This window comes from Acomys minous (assembly GCF_964271855.1).
Source record: "Acomys minous genome assembly, chromosome: 10".
Lineage (NCBI taxonomy): Eukaryota > Metazoa > Chordata > Mammalia > Rodentia > Muridae > Acomys > Acomys minous.
The window spans coordinates 113971971-113997157 of NC_140491.1; the positions used below are offsets into that span (position 1 = coordinate 113971971).

Here is a 25187-nt window from a genome sequence, read left to right on the forward strand (position 1 = left end):
TGAGATTTCTCTGGCACTCCCCCAAAATGAGAAAATGGGAAACCAAGGGAAATCCAGAGCCGGGATGGTGACTTCCAGGCTCTTCCTGGACCTGACTGTCTAAGAACTGAAACTCTCCTGTACTGTGGCTGAAGCTGAAGGTTACTCTGTGGGAAGCAGCTCAAGAAGTGAAAAGGGGAAATATTTCTCTCTCTCTCTCTCTCTCTCTCTCTCTCTCTCTCTCTCTCTCTCTCTCTCTCACACACACACACACACACACACACACACTTGTGTGTGTGTGTGTACAAGTGTATGAGTGTAGAAATAATTCCTCACAATGTTATTCTGTTCCTGCATTTTCATTATGGCTTCATAGTCATATTTTTGACACATATTTTGAACCAAGACATAACACAAATAGAAGATTGGTTAGTGTTTTCCATTTGTACACTTCCATTTCCAGCACACATTTCTGCAGTTTTGTGTTGGGATGGGATGATGACCAAGAAGACTTGGAGATAGGCCAAGATTAATAAGGTCGGTGCTAAACCATGGAAGCAAAGCATCTGAAAACATGTGTATGTAGCTAACCCCACTCAAAACAAACCCTCCTCTTCCTACTGGCTAACGAATTGCTATAATTTCTTCCCGTTGATCACATCCTTGTCAGTAGGAACCGTTGATTGCTAAGGCTGACAGTCCTCTCTGTAGAGCAGATAAATGATATACATTTAATGTATATGCTCACAATATATTTTTAACATTTCCACAACTCAGAGACTTTATCTACAAATGAAAAAGCATCTGTAGCTGGAACCATTCAATAACACATGTGAAAGGCTGTGTCTAGTGGAACTTACTCAATCTTCCACCCCCACACCCCCACGCCCACTCACCATGTGGTTACTCTGTTCAAGAACCACTTAGCCTCAGCACTAGAATCCTGGGAAAGTCTGGCCACATTTCATGTCAGGTAAACACCTCTTCTCGTGGCTTCTCAAGGGCTCTTTGTTCTGTTTCTAAGAATCATTGCTCTTAATATAGAGTCAGGAGTAGGGGAAGAGAGGGGCATGGGGCACCCAGGAAGTGAAGTCCTAGGACCTTATGAACTCTCAGAGAAGCCATTCTAAACAAGCCAGGTCATATAGAAGTCCTTCTGGAGGTGGCGTGGAGGGTTGAGAAAACCCCAGAAATGGAGAGAGGGCAGTTGAATGATAAGAACCAGGCAGAGTGAGCAGGAAGCCTAGGCAATAACGGCCATAACTGCCGCCTGCAGGGTGAGCACTGCTGAGCAGGAAGCAGCTTGCATGAAACAGATAACAGCTTAACTTGGCAAAGGTGTCTCTAATGTTCATTTAAAATGTCGGGAACAGAACTCCGCTAAGAAACGCACACTTGTGTGCAGTATGCTGTTCTTGCACATATGAACTTCTGGGCCATTTTCAGCTAGCAAATTTGCATGATGTCATTTTTGTGCTTCCAAAGAACTGTGTTTGTTGTTTTTAAACTTCTGGTGACTGTCTCTGGAAGAGAACATTTGTTTGCAAATATCGAATATAATCTTGAGGAAAACACCCATTTTTCATCCACATGGGAACAGCGAAGGTGGCATCTACAGTCAGTCTCATGCGCTCCAGTCTCTAACAGTGGCTTCTGAACTGGAGGCCAGTTAACTGGGTGTGGATTACAATGTTAGAAATAGTTTGATGTTTTCAGAGGTATTTTCTATGATATGTCATTGATTCTTATGGTAATAAAACTCCCACTACAGGTAGACTGGATCTACCTTTGAGGTATCTGTTTTTGACATTCATTTTAAAATGTTGGTGATTTTAGAGACAAGTCAAACTGGAAACTGCATCACAGTGAAAATTAAATTTTCTTTTGGCCTCTCTTCTTGTTTCTCCTGTGTTGGTTTGGACTCATGTAGCCCTAGCAGCTCCCTATGTTAGAATGCTTACCCTATTGATCTACACCTGATGCAAACACCTTTCACCCTTAGCTTTCCTTTCTCTCCTACCCCCACCCTTTCTTTCTTCCATAATTTTCACACAGAAAGCTCCGTGTCCATCTGGACTACTCTTTATCAGGGTTTGGGCTATCGCAAGCCCTTCTTCCTGCTGCTTAGCTATGCTCTTTCTCTGGGTCTGGTTGCCTCCATTGCTTGGCCTATCTCCCCTAGAATACTCTGTTAGCAGTGGAAGGCATCACTGTTTTCCAGGAAACTGAGCCAAGAAAGCATTACCCGTGCTCTGTTCTAACCGTGCACCTGACCTGACCTGACCTGAGCAACCCTGGAGTAGACAGGCCTGCCTGGACCCCCTGAATAAGACCCAGGAAAGAGTCGGGAAATTTCTTTCAGCTCAGTTGTGTTGGGAGCATTAGGGCTTTCCATGAGTGGTGTTTTGAAGCCCACACACATATCATCACAAATATCTCCCTACACTTCTTACACAGAATCTTTATGGCTTAGGACAGTCAACACAAATTATTTCATTTGGAATATATTATCTCTATCTACATAGGGTACTGTGAGGTTTCCCAGGAAACTGTACCTAGGGCTCAGGCTAGGGGGGGAAGCGTGTCTAATGATACAAAGACCAGTGTGGGAAATTTTGTCATAAGAGAATTTAAAACTTGGTGACCAGTGTTCAAAGAACAGCAGCTTCCTCTATAGTTACCTCACCTAACTGATGTTATCGCATTTGTCTGCTCTTGGGACTGGACACAGAGTATTCAAGTATTGACTAAGGAGGATAAAAGTACAAATAGCAAAAACAGCCTCTGACACACATCTTATTTTCCTCGAATCGATGCTTTGAAATCACTTTAGCACAGAGTTTTACTGGAGCTCCAGCTCAAAAATTAAAGGTGTGTGACTGTCACACATTTAGCAGGCCAGTGCCCCACCTGAGCAGTCCTTTGTGTTGGACTTTCTCTTTTCAACTTCTGCATCTGCCGCAGTGTGCCTATTGACTCTTTCCTAAATTTACTACTGATACCATCTTGTTTTCAAAGACAGTTTATGTTTGTTGAAAACACCAGTCGTCCCCACCCCCACAGGGTGTTTTGTTCCAAACGGTATGCATTGTTTGTGTGCTCATCATATGCTCTATACATGCCCAGTCGTCTTCTTCCCGCTCCAACAAACTGTGCTTTAATTGCTGACAGCCATTCAAGAAACATTTTTAAAAAGCGCTCTGGCGACATGGCCTGCGCTGATAAACGGGGGAAGGCAAAACAGAAAGTCTTTCCCAAACACCAGTCTCTCCGCTCGGTTCAAATGAGTCTTCCTCATCTTGTTCCGACTAATTAGCCACCTCCTACACCACCGAGGCCACTTCTTCACGGCCGCTACAACGTCACTCATGGGTCATTTCAACAAAGAACATTCAGCTTTTATAGAGAACAATTATGTGAGCAGAAAGCAACTCACATTTAACCCTAAACTGAACCCCAAATATAGGATGAGACTAAAGCTGGCTGAAGAGAAAGCCTGGACGGAAGTGGCCAGCTTTAACTACTCTTACAGAATAACATTGCATCCAACAAAACTGATAAGAATGTTTCCAAACGCTTCAGGTAGCCCCAGTGGAGAGCGCTGCGGAAGGACTTGCTTGGAAGAGAGAGATAACCAGTGGCTGGGGGTAACGCTTTCCAGGCAGCCAGGTGAAAACGGATCTATCGTGGTAGGTACCGAACTGGGTCCGCTGATCAGGATCCATCCTGGAATCAGAAGTTCTAGGTATGACGTTCACATATTTTGTTTTGCTTTTGGTTTCCTTCAGACTTGTGGGCATAGGTGGAAAAATATATATTACATGAGGAATGAAAACAAGCTCCCCACTGGCGTTTGCTACGGCTTGCCTTCTGATTTGCGGACGGAGCTGAGCAAGAGGATGGCCCCATGTTACCAGGGTAAGCGTGACGTGGCTCAGCCAGGTGGAGAGAGCAAATGAAGGCTTGCAGTTGGCTTCCCTTTGTCTTCATTTTGCCCACTCACAGAGAGAGATCTTAGATACGGCCCTGGTTTAACTTATAGCATCCTTCCTTTGTTTGCCCAGGATAAGCCATACCGTATACAAACACTATGTGCTTCTGAAAAGCAGCCCTTCAGCTTAGCTTGAATAGCTGCGGAAGCTAGTCTGTAATTATCCACTTTTGTACTAAACTTATTTTCACATCAGTGTCAGCACACCTAATGCCGGGGATTTACATAGAAAATTCTTATTAGAAATGAAATGATTACATCTCCTGTTTTCCTAGTTGTTTCTAGCAGTCTTTAGAAGGGTTCAAGGCATTAGTAAAAGCCAAGCCTCCCACTTCGGTTCTTCAGCGCGTATGTATTCCTTGAAGAGGTCAGGGAGTAGTTTCTAATGTAGCACTTCTCAACCTGTGTGGGCTGCAGCCTGTTTGGGGCTCAAATGACCCTTTCACCAAGCTCACCTACAACCGTCAGGAAACAGATGTTTACAGTATGATTCGTAAGAGGAGCAAAGTTAGTTACAAAGTTCCGATGAAAACAATATTGTGGTTCGGAGTCACCACCACAAGACAAAAGTCAGAAGTTAGCTGGGCATGGTGGCACACGCCTTTAATGCCAGCACTCGGGAGGCAGAAGCTGGCAGATCGCTGTGAGTTTGAAGCCAGCCTGGTCTACAAAGTGAGTTCAGGACAGTCAAGGCTAACACAGAGAAACCCTGTCTCGAAAAAACAAAACAAAACAAAAAACGAACAAAACCCAAAAGACATAGCACTGAGAAGGTGGAGAACCACTGGTCTAACATTTGGAAAGTGTGTCGCAATGGGAATCCGTTGCCCTAGGTGTTTTACATACAGAACTAGAATATAAACAGAGTTAGAGATGAATGTCAGTAAGATATTTACAACAATCAATAACTCTAAAACTGTCTTTCGAACACTAAAAATAAACATGAATGCCAATTCTTTCTAATGACAAAAAACTTTTGCCATCTCCTTTATCATACAAGGATAATTTGAATTAACTGTGAAAACTCTGAACACATATTGAGCATACTGATTCCTGATAATTTCAGAATCTTTACTGTCTGGATTCTGATGTCATAGAGAAGTCCATGTAATAAGTGTTTACGTTTTACCTTTGAATGCAAGAAGATAAAAGATGTGCATTAAATTTTCAATTGTAATAAAATACAGTCTAGATTCCTATATATATTTATTTATTTTTATTTTATTTTATGTGCATTGGTGTTTCGCCAGCATGTGTGTCTGTGTGAAGGAGTCAGTTGGAGTTACAGACAGGAGTTCCCAGCTGCCATGTGGGTGCTGGGAATTAAACCCAGGTCTTCAGGAAAAGCAGTCAGTGCCCTTAACTGCTGAGCCATCTCTCCAACCACCGATATATTTATTATTCCTTTTTGCCTAATATTTTTGTTTTATATATTTAAGAATTTTTATGCAGGAGTTATTTTTGCTACAATATGTCTAGCTATATCCTTTTAAGAATCGAGGTTATACAGACATAGCCCTCTGAAACTTGTAAAATGAGGCCTCAAGGAAAATTCTAAAGGAGTGAGAAATCATGGCAAAGAATGCTAATATATCCAAGTAGTAATTTGTCAAAAGGACGAAGTGGTCCTGGTTTTTCTTTTTATAGACGTTGATGAATGAAGGAGCTTCCAAAGAAGAATCAGGCTGCTGCGTCACGTCGTAAACTCCCAGAGCATGCAGTCACAGGGCGTTGCAGTCAGAGATTTCCCAAGTCCACATCGGTCTTGATTCTTTCAGTGAGGCAAAATGGGAGAGAGGGATAATCCCCGCCATCAATCAGTGTGAGAAAATGGAATATCCACCTGCAAAGGAGTGAAATTGGATTCTTATCTTACACCACACACACACAAGTAAACTCAAAATGGGATGCAAACTTTAATGTGAAGCTTCCAGCAATGGGGCCCCTGCAGAGCATCAGTGAAAGCAAGCACCCTGATATTGGTCTAGTCGATGATTTCTTGGAGGTCACAACAAAAGCCATAGCCACAAAGAGAAAGAGACAAATGGCAGGACAGCAGGCAGGAAAGCTCCTGCCATAAAGGAGGCCATCAAATGAACAAAGAGACCTTTTCCTTTCCAGTGAAAGCAGAGAACCAGCCTATGGTTATATGAAGGCAATTGGTGTCACTAAGCATCAGGGAATATAAATCAAACCCTGTAAGAGCGCCTCTTACCTATTAGAATGGCTAGTTACCATAAGGATGAAAGGTTACTGTTAGCAAAGCTGGAGTGAGTGCAAACTTACTGTAGCATAATCAAAGACTATGCAAGTTCCTCAAAATACTAAAAATAGAAAAACCCAAATAACTCAGCAGTCCTTTAAGGAGTTTGAGAGCATAGAACTCATGGGTAGCATATGTGTGTGAGTGTACATACAGTGGGATGTCATCCGGCCTCAGTAATCCCAGCCATTTGAGATGCCATGGATGAATATGGAGAGCACCATAAGCTAGGCACAGAAGACAACACATAATAACACTTATATGTGAAATCTGAACATGGCGAAAGAGGGCGGCAAAGTGGTTGGGGAGGTGGGAGGTGGAGCAGGATGAGGAGATGCCAGTCACAGGACACTGGGGCCCGGTTTTGTAGGATGAGCGATTCTGTCAAGGTAATACAACGCATGGGGGCCTATATTCAAGGAGACAGCCAATTGAGGGAGTTTGGCAGGGGAGTTGATCGCCATTGTTTCTACCACCTACAGACAAGAAGCCACTATGAGGAGAGAGGTGTATTGCGTTGCTTGAGTGGGTGGCCACTCTACTCTGTGTGGGCTCCACAGAACATCCTGTAGTGCACCTCCAATATGTGCAGTAACTCAGGGAACAGTGAACCCAAAGATAGAAATACTCACCGACTCGTTTTAACTTTCAGTCCATGTTGCAAACCCTCCCCGTGAAGAGGCAGAGGGAGAAATGCCTTTACTTGGGATGCATGAGGGTAATTTGAAGATTGACGAAGGAAAGCTGAAGGATCTTACCCAATGGCAGTTACTACTATTGTCAAAAGTGAGGTGCAAGGTACAGATCTAAAGAGTGGCACCTGTGAAGACCTCTGAGAAAAATAAAGCCATGGAGGATGATACCATTATCAAAAAATTAATCCTGAACGAGTACAAGCCTGACTCAGAAGGATCTTAGGTTCAAGGCCAGCCTAGGCTACACACTAAAACTCCGTCTCAAAAATACAGAGTCCCAATTTGTCTAAATCAATATTGAATATTTCATTTTAGATCATGTGAGAAAATTTGGAGAACATTTTGCGTCGTGTCAAGCTGGAATATCTAGTTTCCACACTCAGGTAACGGACCAATGTCAGCCCCAGTGACTATCCATGTGTGGCAGCTTAATTGTGGGGGTTCTCTAAACTTACAGTAGATTTTGGGGTCAAAACTGAGTAACATTTGAATAAGATCTCCTAAGGAGTTGACTACTATCACCCTCTTTTTTATTTTATTTTTTTGATTTTTTGCGACAGGGTTTTACTGTGTAGCCTTGACTATCCTGGACTTGCTTTGCAGACCAGGCTGGCCTTGAACTCACAGCGATTCACCTGCTTCTGCCTCCCAAGTACTGGGATTAAAGGCGTGCACCACCCCTGCCTGCCTATCACCCTCTTTATACCATTTAATGTTCCATGTATAATTTTACTACTTAAATTGTAAATGACTGAGCAACACAGGACTAATTAAGAGCCATGCTATAGAATATTGTCTCTGCTAAGAATTTAATGGAGATCTAAGGTAGCTAGCTTTATCTTGTTAACTTGAAAAATGAAAATCTCTACCCAAGTCTGTTGTTTTTAATTACCAGTTGAGGGTAAAGGAGATACATGAGTCTGTTTTTCATTAGAATTATGATAGTAGTGAGGCTCAATATGCTTGAAAATCAGAGATAATCCATACTCTCTCCCTACTACTATGCAGTATTATAAAAGCAATCGTGATTGTATCTGGCTCTCTGACTAAATAATAATAATAAATAATAAATGTAAATTCTCTCAAAAAGCCATTATGATTTCATAAGTGTTTTCACCTCCCTGGAGATAAGTACTGTTTTGGGGTAACTGCTTCTATACACGTTAGCATATTTAAAAATACTTATAACAATTCTTTCTTTAGTCTATATTGAAATGACTACATTGAAAGTTCAGAATTTCTGCTTTTTTATTTTCTTTTTTTTAGTTTTTAAAATTTACTTTAAATTTATATATCCACTATACATATACATATACATATACATATACATATACATATACATATACATACATACACACATACATACACACACACACCGTATCCCCTCCCTCCTCTCCTTCTAGTCCCTCCCTCCCACTCTCTTCCCCTTGCACTCTTTCCCTTAGTCCTCAGAAAAGGAGAGCCACCCCCAACTTACCCCAGCACATCAAATTACATCAGGACTGAGCTCCTCCTTATCCACTGAGGCCAGACAAGATAGCCCAGTTAAGACACAACGGTTGAAAGCAGGCAACAGAGTCCACGTCATAGACAACACCCGCTCAGCTTACTAGGGGACCCACATGAAGATCAAACTGCCCATCAGTTTATATCTATGTAGGGGGCCTAGGTCCAGTCCGTACATACTCATTGGTTAGTATTTCCATCTCTGTAAGCCCCCATGGGTCTAGGTTAGTTGACTCTGCTGGTTTTCTTGTGGCATTATTGTCCCCTCTGGGTCTTTCCATCCTCCCCACGCCCCTCTCCCCACTCGTCCACTGGACTCCCGGAGCTCTGCCTAATGATTGGCTGTGAGTCTCAGCATATGATTTGATCAGCTGCTGGGTGGGGCCTCCTGGAGAATGGTTAAGTTAGGTTCCTGTTTGTAAACACAGCAGAGTCTAGAGCATAGTTAATGACGTCAGGGGTTGGCTCTCTCCCATGGGGAGGGTCTTAGGTTAGACCAGGCATTGGTTGGACATTCCCTCAGTCTCTATCTTTATTTCTGCACATCTTCTACGCGGGATAAATTTTGGGTCAAAAGTTTTGCAGGTGGATTGGTGTTCCCCTCCAACCACTATAAGTCCTGCCTGGCTAGAATTTCACCTCCTCAGTTTTTGTGTCCTTTCCCGTACCCAACCCCAGCAGGATCAGCTAGAGAATTTCTTAGAGAATATACTATATGGCAACTAGGTCAGATTGCTACAAGTTGTTACTCAACAAAGACAAAGGGCTGCTCCTCCCTCCCTCCCTCCTTCGAAGTTATGATGAAATATTCCCTAAATTTCACTAGCCTTTTTATTATCGGAGCTGAAAGTGTTATGGACGCTATTCAGTGATTTTTTCAAATTGAAATAAATTAATCCTTCTTTTACTATTTGGTAACACATGATTATCCTAGTAATGAACCCCAATGAAATACACACTGACCCACACTGACCCACATTGCCTTTGTCCCCAAAGCTTACTCTAGTGTCTAATGGCCCAACATGTAATTTTTGAAAGCCACTGGTAAACGAGAGAGCCCCAGAGTTTCATCTCTAAAATTCTACACTTAGATTTTCTGTCTGTTTAACATACAGTTTTAAAGTAATACATTTTAACATATGGTTCTAAAATAATAAAATATTTCCATTTAATAGCTTCCATATAAAATGCATTTCCTGGCTATTTGCCTAGAACATTGTATATTTGTAAGAGATTTGTGCTGTTGAGATTTAACTTTCAAGTGATGATGAGTTTTCTCTTGCAGGATTTAATCGTGATGGGGGCCCCAGGATCTTCTTACTGGACTGGCTCCATCTTTGTCTACAATATAACTACAAACAAATACAAGGCATTTGTAGACAGACAGAATCAAGTAAAATTTGGAAGTTACTTAGGTACTGTAAAATTTGACCAACTCAAATTATCTGTGCCTTAGAAATTATATGTACTGTTCTAAACATCCCATTGGCCAGTAACAATTAAGCACATCAGAAAGTGTCTCAATTAAACATAAAGACGCTTACATTTTCATTAACTCCATATCTTATACTGACCTAGGGCACTACAGTCATCATCACTTTGTCTTTATGTAGGAACTGTTGAATGTTCACTGCATCTTAGGAAGTACCCCACTTGTAAAATGTCTAATTTATCAAAAGTTTTCTTTTATTTTTTTTTATTATAAAGGAAATCATTTAATTGGAGCTGGCTTATAGTTTGGAGGTTTAGTTCATTGTCATCATGGTGGGATGCAGGCAGAGATGATTTTGGACAGGTAGCTGAGACTTCTACATCTGGATTGGCAAGCGTCAGGAAGAGAGTGCCACACTGGGGTTAGCTTGAGCATCTGAGACCTCAAAGGCCACTGACAGTGAGATGCTTTCTCCAAAACAACCACTCTTACTCCAACAAGGCTACAACTTCTGATAGTGCCACTCCTATGAGCCTATGAAGATTGTTTTCTTTCTTTTTAAAAAATTTTATTTTTTTAGATAAACATTTATATTATTATACATATATACAATAGATTAACTATAGCAAGAAGAACCATGACATAATCAGGAATTACGTAAATTTTTAGTGTTCCTTGTTTCTCTCTCTCTCTCTCTCTCTCTCTCTCTCTCTCTCTCTCTCTCTCTTGTCTCTCTCTCTCTCTCTCTCTCTCTCTCTCTCTCTCTCTCTCTGTGTGTGTGTGTGTGTGTGTGTGTGTGTGTGTGTGTGTGTGTCAGTCTCTCTCTTTATTTCTAAGACAGAGTCTCACTGTGTAACCTCAGTTGGCCTCTTGTTCCCTGAGTACTAGAATAAAGGTGTGTGTCACTACTTCTGGCTCATTAGGAAGTTTTTATACTAACTCTGTATTAACTTGCTCATTTAAACACATGTCTATGAACACATATGTGTTCATTCTTAGCTTATCAAAGGAAACCAAAGGATCTTAAAATAGCATTCTAGATAAAGGAGAACATAATGAACTATATTCTAAAAATTATTTTGGCTTTTTCCTTGTAGAAGTTTATTTTAGTTTTTAAATATCATCTTGGATTGTTTCTCAGAGTTTAACATTTTTTTTATTGTCCCTTCTCATTGTTGCTATTTCACAAGTCAAAAGCATCATATTTTGTCACCTATCTTTATACAAAATACAAATTTTATGGCATCATTTTCCCCTACAGTAAAAACTACATATGTTCTGCAGGTTTTTTTTTTAAAGACAAAGGTTTGTTTGACCCATATGTGCTTTAAATGTGAGCATCTTGTGCTCAGAGAGGGCACTAGTAAAACAAGCAGTATTTTACTATCACTCCAGCCGAGGCCGTAGGTCACTCCCTTATCTGTGATTGAGTACTGCAGGAAATGTGACACCATATTAGGTCTGTTTGTCATGTAAAGTAATATTTTAATGTAAAGTCCGTCAATAGAAAGATTACATGAAAGTATTGTCATCTGGAAGCTTCAGCGTTTTTGCGTACTCAGATGTTGCGGCTGTGATACTGAAAGCCTGTTGTTCATTCTGTTGCACAGGGAATAGCAGACCAAGTGTCCAGGTCATGTTTTCAATATTGAGAGCTTAGAAACTCGAACCCATATCATTGTTTTTATAATACACATGTTAAAATTGCTTAAGTGACCTGTTGGGCATGGTATGCACTCCTGTAATCCCAGCACTTGGGAAAGCAAAGGGAAGGCAGATCTCTCTGTGAGTCCAAGGCTGGTCTGGTCTACAAAGTGAGTCTAGGAACAGTCAAGGCTACATAGAGAAACCCTGCTTGGAGAAACAAACAAACAAACAAACAAACAAACAAACAAATGCTTCACTGACCATTTTAAGTAAATGTAAGTTTTTGAGGCTCTTTCTAAAGTAGTCATTTTGAACAGTTTTGTTTTACTTTCTGCAAGGAGTTAGAAAAGCGCATACCCACTGTGGTGAGTGTCACGTATTTCCCTCTGTTTATAAAGGCTACTCAGTTGGAGCCGGTCATTTTCAAAGTCCACATACTACGGAAGTCGTGGGAGGAGCCCCTCAACACGAACAGATAGGAAAAGTAAGACGCATTTTTTCTTCTCTATTTCTTTACAAGTTCTTGAGTAGATTACATGAGAAAAGCAGGAGTTAAAGGGAAACTATAAACATTTTAACGAACATAGGATTAGAATGATGAGAAGTATATTGCAGCAGTTGAATTTGTTCAAGATTTACTTATAGCGCTCAAGTAAATTTAGATGGAAAATTTTAAAGGGGAATCGTAATGTAAGCAGGGCTTTGCCATGAGTGAAGTGCTTATAATGTATAATTGTCTACAGATGTCCCCGAGCATGCATGCATTGCTTATTATTTAGTAACAGCGAGGTGACACAACAGTAATGCTGCATGGTCACACTAGAAAGAATAGAATAGAAAATTTCTATGTCTAGATTTTCCTACTTTGCCATATGAACACCGGGCACTCCGTATTTTGATAAACTTTATTCTGTGCTTTCCATATGGGATCCAAAAGCTAGTTCCTGAAAGAACAGTGTTACAAGTCAGACATATTAATATGAATATTAATAATTCATATCACTCTTAAAATTTTTAGTGGTAACAATTTTATTAAACATTTGATATTTTACATTTGTTCATTTGTATGTTTTACAGATTGATGTTCTAATTAAACCAATAAGTTATGAGTTATATTTTTTTAAAGAGAAATTTTGATAAGAAAGTAAACATCTTTGAATTTGTTCCCCAATTGCAGGCATATATATTCAGCATCGACGAAAGGGAACTGAAGATTATATATGAAATGAAAGGTAAAAAGGTAAATACACCTCCGCCTTTGGGGTGACTGGGGGCTTCTGTGAATAACCTTGCGTGCGCTCATGACTCATGTGCTTTGCTTTGGAACAGCTTGGCTCATACTTTGGTGCTTCTGTCTGTGCGGTGGACCTCAATGCCGATGGCTTCTCAGATCTCCTTGTTGGGGCTCCCATGCAGAGCACCATCAGGGAGGAAGGGAGAGTATTCGTGTACATCAACTCTGGCTTGGTATGTATGACGACACATGTGCATTGCATGCTCATCTGTGCATGTGTGGCAGTTGGAAGCTATCAGGCCCCTCCTACTGTGTGTCCCTGGCATCCGATTAGGATCATCAGACTTGTACAGGAAGCAGTTTTATCCACTGAGCAATTGTGCCAGGTCAAAGATATAGTCTTGAGCTTGTTTGATGGACCAAAGTAAAATTTCTACTGTTGTACTGATGCCCTGCAAATGAAACAGAACATGACAGTGAGCAGCTATTCCTGAAACATGAGATTTGGGGTGCAATGGAGTCAATGGATGCAGCTTGGGTGGGGTCACTTTAGCCACTGACATTTCCTTCGGTTTCATTTTGGCACAAATAAAATTTGGAAGAATGGTTTTTGAAAATAATTCAAAATGGATGTTTATATAACCCAACAATTATTGTCCTAATATAATTTAGTAAGTTATAAAATGTTTGTTATTAGGAATAGATGAAGCATTCAATGTTTTCAGTGTCTTTATTTGAAAATAGAAATAAGTTTTGTTGGTAAAATATTGTGGTTCATTTGGATTGTATCCTAAAACAATACAAGATTAGCGCCATTTATTCTGAAGTGGGTCCACTGTTTAATTAGATAATTACTGAGTAGCATTCAGTTTTAAGTCATAAGCAGTATTTGGCCCATTGGTTTGAAAACAGAAGCTGGCTTGAAAGAAAACAGGTTCATTTCTTAGGACACAGCAACTTTTAGTCAAGGTTTAGCTCACCCAAAACTGTCAGGGAATTTAATAAATGCTCATTTCCAAGGTTAAACTAAACTATATAATATGAAGGAGAAGGTGTCATAGAAGGTTGGGGAGTCTCAAATTTCTGAATCCAGACTAGAGGGGTCACACATGCAGAGATTCCCTACACTTTGCTTAAATTAAATTTGATGTAGAAAGGGCATATCACCCTCTGGACAGGGATCTCTTAGATCCCCTTAACAGCAGGGGGCAAATGATGTTGCTGCACACATCTTGTCCCACACTTCCCCATCATAGATGGGCTTCTGTGTATTTATAGACACTTATTTAGCAGGAATCTCTCATTTCTCCCCTGTGGCAAATATCTGAAATGTTTCTCTCAATAAGGAAATGTTTTTTGAAAAATAGTTTATCAGTAAGAGTCACCATTAAAGTAATGGAACATTTTCCCCCACTGAAATTTTAGGCCACTCCTATGTGAAAACAGATAAAAAGAAGTGCTCAGAGAGCAAAGGGAGAGCCTACACACTCGGCTACCCTTGCCCCTTCCCTCTGACTCACCCAGGAGCACTGCTGTTGAATACAGGGATCAGTTTAGCAATTGGTTGCCATGTTTAAATCCTGTAGTGTGGATTTCTCTCCCTGAGTTCACATTTAACCTATTTCTAAACTCTGTGAAATGGCCCTAGTCACCGAGAAGCATAATATTTTCTTTACCTCCTCTGCTCTCGCCTGCGCTAGCGTGGGAGAGGACTCATCTGCTGTGTTTACCCTTGTTTTTTCATGGCTCCGAGAAGTCCTAGACAGGCAGGCACTCCACAACTGCTTTCAATGGAATGAAAGAACGAAGGTTCCCTGCGTGACTTGGGCTTCAACCTAATCTACTAAACAGCTCTCAGAGGTCCCTAGTGGGCGCTTAGCTGTCATTCTTGATGACTGTAGGATACTCGAGCAGGAGCAATCACCACTCACTTCTCTTGAAACTCTTCTAAAACGGCATTGTCTTGAGGTTATACATGGTTGGCTTCCCTGTCTCACTTCCCTTTAGTCATCTCCTAAGGATCCACACCATTTTATCCCTCCTCAGTCCTTGGATTTAATCCCATGCCGTGGTGTGGATGGTAGTGATTGCATCTATAGAGATGATAATTTCAAATTGTAATTCATTTAGGAAAAAAAGTGATCCTTAGTGAGAGTCAGGACTGGGAAATGCTATGGGAGAAGTTGAAAATCATCCCAGTTGTGGCCTCTCACCTCTGGATTTCAGGATTGAGTGAGATGGCAGGAGAAGGAGAAGTCACTGGAATACAACATGGCAAAGGGCAGGTGACAAGTGATTAGTACATGCAAAGTAGGCATGGTTTACTTTGGACCAAAATATTTCAAGAGAGAGAGAAAGAGAGAGAGACAGACAGACAGAGACACAGACACAGACAGACAGACAGACAGACAGACAGAGACACAGACACAGACAGACAGACAGACACAGACATAGACACAGATAGACACAGACAGAGAGACGGACAGAGAGACAGACACAGACAGACAGACAGACAGACACAGACATAGACACAGATAGACACAGACAGAGAGACGGACAGAGAGACAGACACAGACAGACAGACACAGATAGAGAGGCGGACAGAGAGACAGAGAGACAGAGAGAGAGAGAGAGAGACAGACAGACAGACAGACAGACAGACAGACAGAAAGACAGAGAAATAGGAATTTCCTATTATTAAAGAAAAGGTGAAGGACTCTTGGAAAAGAATAGATTTGCCTGAACAGAGGATGTGAGCTATGAATAGAAGTGGAATTTGTTCCTAAAACATGGGATTGGACTAACCAGAACTCATCATAGCATTATTAGACAACTCAGCTTACATACAATATACATGTATTATGTGTAACAGCTCACCTTCAACCTGAGCGATGGCAGTTGGCCAGTGCGTTGCTGCTAAGATAAGTTTACAAAGGGCAGCGTAAGTCACTCCTTACCTCAGAGACTTCCCACAGCTTCCTAGTGCTCACCTCAGAAAGAGTAAGAGGCCGTTTTAATCCAATTGCTATGTACTGTAAGACAACAATTTGGCTTTGGTTGTCTTGTTAATTATATATGATATATCAATTAATACATCAATTAACCTATATTTATACATGCACCTATTACACATGTAACTGTCTTGCTGATCACTTTTTCTGTATCTCAAAACCACATCTTCCTTGCAGCAGCCACCTTGCATGTCACATTATGAAGTCTCTCTGAGGTCATCTTTCCTTCCTGCTTCCTCTCGGAATTCCTCCTTTGTTTCAGTTAGAATTATCTTTCTTCCTTCTCGTTGGTGCAGAGCAATTTGTAGTCATAAGTCATGCACATGCTTGTATTAAGCCCTTCTTGTAACCATGGTTCCTGGAGGAAACAGGGTAATACATACATATATATATGTATGTATGTATATTCCTCCTTGGGCCCTTTAATCACCTGCTCACTCTACGTAGTGCACTGTCTTTAGCAAGAGCTCAATAAATATTTTTTAAATTGAATTATCAAAGCGACTTATTGGATTTTCAAAGCTGGGGATCATGAGTTCGACAATTTCCCATGTCCTCTGAGCTCTAATCATGCTATTATATGTGTTGACTTAATAAATATTTATTGAATTGAACAGAGATGTGTGTACTGAAGCTCAATCTGTGGTTTGATGCATTAGAAAAAAATCCATATCCAATTATAGCAGCAAATCGTGTGTAAAGTTGCCAGGGAGCTTTACCACAGCACCTTTCTTTCCGTTCCTACGTAGGGAGCTGTAATGGATGAAATGGAAACAGTACTCTTCGGAAGTGACAAATATGCTGCACGATTTGGGGAATCCATAGCAAATCTTGGTGACATTGACAATGATGGCTTTGAAGGTAATTAGAAATCTCTAATCTGGTACCTGATTTCCGCATTCAAAATGGTTGAAGGAGGAGAACGTGATTGTAGTTTTGTGCTCTTTGCTTTTCTGTTGAAAAGTGGGCCAGAATGATCTGCTGTTTAGCTTTTTATAATGTTATTATCTTAGTAATTGATCTTTACCAAGGTTAATTAGAGGGTGCTGCTATTCAAAACATTTTAATGATTCTAAGGATACCATTTATTATAAGTAGCATAACTCTTTACTCATCTCTAAAAATGATGCCTATCTGTAGGCTTTGAACTTTTTCAAACCTACTTTATTTGAGGTTCTTTAATGCTTATGCCTCCCTTCCAACCCTCCTACCCTAGAAAGGAGACAAAAGAGGTTAATGGGAACAGGAGAAGTAAACCTTTTTAGACTCAGTTCCTTGGAGCAATTCTAATGGCTTAGTCAGCAGGACTCAAGTAGACACGTTAAACAGCAAAGCAGCAATTCAGCAAAGGTGACTGCAACTGCAGCGCCGGAACCCAGAGCAGCAGCCAGAACCCAGAGCAGCAGATGAAACTTTGATGCATTCACTGGAAAGGTTCTCTCTAGAAGTTTCTCAAAGGGGAGCAATGAAGTGTAGGAAATGATGCCAAGACCAAAAGCCCAGCTTCTTGTTTTGGGCATATGTATGTATGTATGTATGTATGTATGTATGTATGTATGTATGTATGTATGTATGTATCTGTCTGTCTATCTATCTATCTATCTATCTATCTATCTATCTATCTATCTGTCTGTCTGTCTGTCTGTCTATCCTTTCAGAGTCTGTACTAGGGAGTTTATCAGTTGGCAAAGACCATGCCCCCTACAAGTGGTGTCCTCTTCTAGTGGACAAACATCACCTGTTCTCTCACAAGTCTGTTTCCAGCGGAAAAACACCACATGCCCTCACAGAAGTCTCTTTCACATCCCACACTTGGGCTCAGAACAAAAATATATTTACACCCACCACAGCGATCAAACTGTGATACCCATAATTTTTCTATTTTAAAAAGATACCGATTTTAGAAAGAAAATATGAGGGGTGTGTAGCACATGGCCATGATATTTAATTACTAGTACAGTCCAGGAACTGACCAAATCCAACTGAGTCTGGTTGTGAAGCTGGAGCACAGTCACAGCTTCATAGCTGTGCTATGCTGTAGGATTTGGAAGGGTCCCAGGGAGAGTCCCAGCATTGCTAAGGGAGCGCAGAGGGCATCCATCAGCTGGCACCCAAGGGTTTTACAGCATTAAATAAACAGCACCGTCTTAACCGTGCATGCTGCTCAGGATTATCCGCACTTTTGTAGAAGTACCTTCCTCTACAAGTGTCCCCTCTTAGTCTACTGCTGGGAGTGGGTCGATTTGATAAAACTGTGCGCATACGATGAATATGTGTGAGAGGAGAGTGTACAATTCCCCTGAGGGCAGTAATTTCCTACAATTCAGAAAGCAAGTTTTCAATGTTTATTTTAATGGCTCAGAATTGTGTCTTCTTGATACTATCATTGGTATTTAGAGCATGGTTTATATTAAAAAGCAGCCAAAATTACCACTGTGATTGTGAAAAATTCGGACAATAAGTGTTATCATGAAAATAAACTTTCTACTCTTTAGATTTCAGTTAAAATATTTAAAAACATTACTTATTAATAAAATAACTAATATACCTACTTGGAATCATGTAGTATAACAATGATTTGTTCTTACAGCTATAGAATGTTATTTTTCTCCTTCATGTTACATGTATTTACATCACTTAAGTGATGGTCTTAGTCAGCACGCCTTTTTATCTTGGTGGGTTTTTTTTCACATGAGATCATCACATTTTCTCCCAGTGTCATGATTCAATGTTAATCACAATAAATTTATCCTGTCAATATTTTACAAGACACTTTCTGAAATCCTATTTATATGTGTGTGTACCTCTAATACATACCACTGGAGAAAGAACTGATTCAGAAGGCATTTCAAAGTAGAAAATTCTAGAAGCTCAAAACTATGTCATATCTATATGTATATATTATTATCATATTAAATCTTAAAACAATATCATATTATACCATGCCAGATGCTGTGGTATGCAATTGATGTGTTGCATCCTTTTATACTGAGCACATGTGTCTTCATGTGCACTCATTCTGTGAATGAGGAAACAAGACACAAATGAAACACTAGGGGTTCGTAGAGCAGCAGCAGAGCTGAGGTCAGTATTGAGAGCTATGTCTGGAGGCCCTGTATGCTTAACCATTGTGAAAGTGCTCTCTAAAGCCATCGTCTCTGTTATTTTCCATGCACAGACTATTATGCACAATATGAAGCTAGTGTTTTACTTTCTCTGGAGAGTGGTTGAGTTTCCTTAAAGAGGGAGTTTTCATGTTATGTCGCAATGCATGCAGGATTGTGAAGGCTAGTTTTCCAAGTTCATTCTCTGCGTCAGGAATTTCTGATGTTTCCACTATTTAAACCCAACAGATGTTGCTATCGGTGCTCCACAGGAGGATGACTTGCGAGGTGCTATCTATATTTACAATGGCCGAGTAGATGGGATCTCATCCACCTACTCACAGGTAAGATGCCATTCAGTCTTCCCAGGAAGCATTGCTGCTTAAAGTACCCTCATCATTTGACTGCTGATGTGGACTTCTTTTCTCTTTCCAATATTTAACATTTTTATTTCACCAAATAATATTGGTAAGTGGTCCTATTTTAACTGACTCTCAAAACAATTTTTTCTTGAACCGTTTATTTCCACATAGGGTTCGACTCAATTTTTATTCCTGGTTTTAGCCTATTACAGACGTCTCTGTGTGTGATATCACATCTGTTTTCTTGAGGCAATGCCCATACTTTTCCAAATATGCCATTTAGAAACCAAGTGTATTTTCTTGCAGCTAAAGCTTCATGCTTTACAAAGCTAGCAAGGAAGTCATATGTGCAACGAGACCATTGTTTCTTTCTGTGTATAGTAGTTAAACTGATAGCGTCTTTTTATTTATTTTAATTTTTTACATATGCATTCATATCATTCCACATATATATATACAATAACTACCTATAGCAAAAATAACCATGACACAATCAGGAATTATATAAATGTTACATTCCTAGTATTTTGGCTATTTGTATTTGACAGCCTCAAAGAAAACATCTTTCTTATCTTGGTGCATCTAAAATTCTGAATGTTAATCAATCTCTATCACATCTTGTCATTATCAACTTAAAACATCTATCTAGACCTGAAAACATCTTTACCCTAAATAACTAAGCTTCATTGTAAAACTAAGTTACCTGGTCTTCAACTCCATCAGAGACTTAAGAAGGAATAAACTTGACTACCTGAGTATGCTGGGAGTGCAGGTTAGTAGCTCTCCAAGTGAGAAGATGACAGAGACAATTTGCTACCTGAATAGTCACCCAATCTTCTCTATAATGTTGGAGAATTTCTTGAGCCTTCTGGCCCAATATATCTGACAGACATATTTGTGAGGCAGGAACTATCGAAGACTTGCTTACCCTGTCTTGGCAGAGTTTGGCTGTTGACTCTGTCTACATCCAAGCTTGCCCTTTTTTAACCAGAATTGTGTCTGTGGTAGGAATGAGGACTTTTTTCCCAGTGGCTCATTTGCCACATTTAAAGCTATCCCCATAAGGAGGTTCTTTGATGCTCATCATCCTCTTTGAGGTAGGCTGGATGTTGCCAGGAGTTAACCTGTCTCATTGTCAGTGAATCTTTAAAATAATAAAAACATTCTAAATGCCATATTCTGCATGTCTCTGAGGGTTTTGAAAACCTTATCTAATTATCCCACCTTATCTTTCTATAGAATCATATCTAACTGCTGCACCTAAGATGTATATTCTTGTGATAAAAGTAGTCTAGTGATTGACATGACCATGATTTGATCAGTTAACAATTAACTTGTGTAACTATTTATTCTAAACAGCCTGCAATAGCACTTTCAAAGTATTGGAAGTAAACCTGGTATTACCATTTATATGGGTATACTCCCTCATAGTAAAGTAGAAATATGTGTGTGAAGAATAAACTTACATTTGAATTCTATACTGTGTATCTGGAATTAAACTTACTTTGCATCTATATACAAAATTCTATACCAGTGAATAAAAAATAACCTTGTGAGTGACAATTGAGGCATTAAGTGAGGGGTAGATTCACTAATCTACTTTTTGTTCTATACAACATCATGAAAAAACTCGCATTTCAGTTCTATATCTTGAAGACTCAGGGCATTTCAGTGCATAAAAATAGATTATTTTGATGAGGCCAAAAGTGGGCAAATGACCCTCTAAATTTAATACAAAAGTTATATATATGTCGCATAAAAGATTCTTACTGTGAACAGCATTTATGTATTTCTAATTCAGTGTGTGGACGTGAAATTAAATAGGTGGAGTACCCTGATGACTTGGACTGTTCTTAAATGGTGAGAAGTAATCTGTCTAAACCACTAGGTTTTCATCATTAACCTGAATAGTAAGAAGTAGGAAATAATAATAGACATTGTATTTTCAAAGCACTCATTTATTTATTAACATTGGCTATGGAAGTAAGTGCAGAACTTTAAAAAAATTCAAAGGCATTGAATAAGAATTGTTTTGGAAAAACTAAAAACTACACTGTAAAATACTACCTTTTGTGATATAAATTTTTAGAAAAAAATAGATTCCAGGTCTATTTCTAAGTGGGGGAATTTTCCTCTCTTAAAGTGTTTGATTTATATAGAATTCCTTTTGTTAGTCAATGTGCTAAGTAAGGCAAGCCTCAGAAGACCCATTGTTTAATTAAGCTAACATCTTAGAAATGCTAGATTTTCAATAACTTTCCTATTAAAATCACACACACATACACCCTTTTCCCCAGAGAATCGAAGGACTTCAAATCAGCAAATCACTAAGGATGTTTGGGCAGTCTATCTCAGGACAAATTGACGCAGACAACAACGGCTATGTTGGTGAGTAGATACTATGCCCAATTTCAGGAACCACCACCATCACCACCACCACCACCACCACCACCACCACAACAACAACAACAAGCCCTTTTGTGGATACTGCTTTTCTGTGAACATGGAAAAACAATGTGACAATTCCTCCTTATTGTATTGTATTGCATTTTTAAGGTTTGAAGCTGGGCTGAAATGATCAGGTTATTAGTTCATCAGTTTTACACTGTTAGTGGCTCAACAGTAGAGCCCTTGTTCTCGAGATAAAAAAGGTAGCACCTAAGAAATCAATCACCTTTGTGATGAAAAGAAAGGAGAAATCTGTTTGGAGAGATGTGAAAGGAACCTTCTGGGTGAACATATCTAACTCAGAGCACTGCATGTTGTCTGGCAGCCCGACTGCGAGTGTCTAGGATGCAGTGTCTTTGCTTTCCTGTGAAAGGATTGCTGCTGCTATTTCCGAGTGAATAGAGTCACACAAATGGGGACAGGGACCCGAGGATGCCACCTTGCCTTGTCCAGTTAGTTTTCTGCAAATGCCGTCTTGATAGTCAAGAGATGATATTTGAGGCTGCAAGGAGGAATGGGAGGATACAAGGGATGGAATAACAACTGAGATGTAATATGAATAAATTAATAAAATATATTTTAAAAAAAGAAAAAAAGTAATTCTCTTTATCTAATAGTGATCATTAATCTACCCCGTTGTTTTTCACCCTGCAGATGTAGCGGTTGGTGCTTTTCAGTCTGATTCTGCAGTGTTGCTAAGGTAGGGTGGATGGCTTTCACTGCTTAATGAGCACTGGGACTAATTGTAGATAGCAGGAGGGAGGCTTTGAGAGCAGTGGCCATTTTGATGCTTCATTTGGTATCCAGAAGTTTTATTATTAAACTTGGGGTTATGTTTCTCATCTTGCCTATATATAATTAAACAGATCATCAGATAGACTAATGGTTTTATAATTTAAATGAAAACTTCTCTTGGTCTGTACACAAAATATAATGAAGCATATATGCCCATATCATTGTGTAGGAATTTCAATGGCATTGCTTGGTTGTCAGGAACAAGTGTCATCATTGCCTTAAGGTAAAATAGCTCTATAATTGATATTAATAATTTTATTTTCCTTTAGGACAAGGCCTGTAGTGATTGTTGAAGCAACTTTAAGCCATCCTGAGTCAGTAAATAGAACAAAATTTGACTGTATTGAGAATGGACTTCCTTCTGTGTGCATGGACCTAACACTGTGTTTCTCATATAAAGGCAAAGAGGTCCCAGGCTACATCGGTAAGTGTGCATTTGAGTATATACCGTTCTTTAATCTGGGAGTCAGTTGTGAGCTCCTATTGATTGTTGCCATGAGCATTTGACATTTCCTTGGAGGAGAATAGAGTAATCTTTAGATGTACACTTCTTGTCTGCCTTTTTGAATCACAAGTGGTCCTAACCAGTATATGGGGCACAATGAAGATTAGCGCTTATGTGAGGAGGCAGAGCCTGGGACATCACTTGCCGCATTAGTGTACGGTGAACCCTCTCTGCCTAACCTGTGAAATCCTGAGAATCAAAAGAGGGCACCGCGGCTCCTCTGCTTTACACGCCTCCTTTTGAAATGTTTTCATTGTTATTACCGCAGTTTAAACAGTAACAGAGAGGGGACCTAGAGCCTCAGGGATCCTGGACAGGAATTACACCACTAAATTATATCCTTAGGCCCACTGAGCTTTTCAAACCTGGAGCTGAGCTAGTTTGGGTAGAAAGGAGTGAGAGGCACACGGTCATTTTGTAAAGTATAAGCTATCATATTGGGGAAATTAGAGACTCTTATCTGGGGAGTAGACCTGGGGGGGAATATATATATGAGAACTGTGTCTATATTCTATATATATATATAGGGAACTCTTAATTGTCTGCCATTGATAATGTAGCATTGATGTGGCTCATCCAAGAGGGTAGTTAATTCAAAGTCCTTCACACACACACACACACACACACACACACACACACAGAGTGAGAGAGAGAGAGAATTAGAGTAGCTACTAATAAAAATGTCCCACAGTAAGTCATACATGTACTTGAGATCATCATGATTTGGATGATAGTCACTTGTGAAATTGATTGTGCAATAACTTCATAGGCCGCTGTTATATAAGATTACAGAGGCTGTCAATTACTTATTGAGCCAAACTTTGGATTCCAGTCTGAATAATTTTGTTATGTAATGAGCAGAATGAACCCGGCATCTGTGCTTTATGAGACTCATTTTTAATAATGCTCCTGGAAAGCCCTGGCCGTAGCTGAAGTAATAAGACAGGCAAACCCTCACTGGTTATTGGCCCCTGGGGAGTGTGACCCCAGAGTGAATTACACATTAGCAGAGACAAGCTGATGGATTATCTGAAAGATACACATGGGTGGATGCGGCTGCTTCCTTCTTCTTCCAACTCCATTGTTACAGATATTTTTTCTTTTTTTTTTTTGGATTTTTGAGACAGGGTCAGATATTTTTTCTTAAATCTGAAAATGACTATATTAACTATAAATAATCACAGTGTTCTTATAAAACATGCTCTAAAAGTGTCATCAAAAGACTCCATGTTAAAAATAACCCACATGGTAGGTTTGTTTGATGAAGCCAATACATCTGCCTCTTGATGGGAATAGGTTTGCATGCTTGCTTGCTTGCTTGCTTTTTGGATTTTCAAGACAGGGTTTCTCAGTGTAACCTGTCCTGTCCTGGACTCACTTTGTAGACCAGGCTGGCCCGGAATTTACAGAGATCCACCTGCTTCTGCCTCCCTGAGTTCTGGGATTATAGGTGTGCACCACCATGCCTGGGGGGTAGATTTTTCTTTTTCTCTTCTTCTTTACCTTTGGTTTGGACTTAAGTGATGAATTTGAAGACGGCTACTTCAATTGCACCACTCGCTCTTGCTCTCCAGGTTATTGTGATGTTGAAATCAGTTGATTTGGCCTTTATTTTCTGAATGAAATGAAATAAAATTAATTAAATGATGGTTGAAATATTCATTTAAAAATAAATGTAAGAGTAACATGGGTTTTATGCTTCTACTTTGAGTAAAATATCTTCAGAAAAGTGTTTTTCTTAAAATACAAATTAATGTTGCAGAAATTATATAAATCTTAAAACTTCATTAACACGTCATTGCTCCTATGCAGTGAGGGCAACTCAGAGAAGCTCTGTGCTTAACTCACTTTGTGAAAACACACTTAGATTCAGGAAATGAGGCTTGCTTCCTTTAAATAATCTACATTGATAATTTTATGGCTTTTTAAATCCTTCATTCTTTTTTTCCTGATCTGATGATCTTGTTTTGTTTTTCTTTTTCTTTTTTTTTTTTTCAGTTAAATCTTGACTATGCCAGATTTGAAATCAATGCCTCCAGACTACTAGAATAGTCAAGAGATAGTTTATGTATTTTTTTCTTTTTGCACAGAATAATTATAGAGGGTCAAACTATGAGCAGTAAATCCATAACGGATGAGTAGTTGGAGACTGGGCTGAAAGGAAGGTACATTTTCAGTAAACCATCTTATAAAGGATCTGGTTTATGACCTGTCT

General features: G+C 39.7%; 1 protein-coding gene across 1 annotated transcript in view; it reads left to right on the plus strand.

Moving 5' to 3' along the window:
- Nucleotides 1-25187, plus strand: part of ITGA4 (integrin subunit alpha 4) — a 77508-nt gene that overhangs the window by 12804 nt on the left and 39517 nt on the right. Inside the window, exons 3-14 of the mRNA XM_084800171.1 lie at nt 3562-3668; nt 3768-3897; nt 7244-7311; nt 9720-9849; nt 11912-11997; nt 12691-12753; nt 12843-12980; nt 16508-16619; nt 19112-19206; nt 21522-21612; nt 22327-22372; nt 22737-22891. Coding sequence (XP_084656297.1) covers nt 3562-3668; nt 3768-3897; nt 7244-7311; nt 9720-9849; nt 11912-11997; nt 12691-12753; nt 12843-12980; nt 16508-16619; nt 19112-19206; nt 21522-21612; nt 22327-22372; nt 22737-22891 — 1221 coding nt within the window. The remainder of the gene's footprint in view (nt 1-3561; nt 3669-3767; nt 3898-7243; nt 7312-9719; nt 9850-11911; nt 11998-12690; nt 12754-12842; nt 12981-16507; nt 16620-19111; nt 19207-21521; nt 21613-22326; nt 22373-22736; nt 22892-25187) is intronic.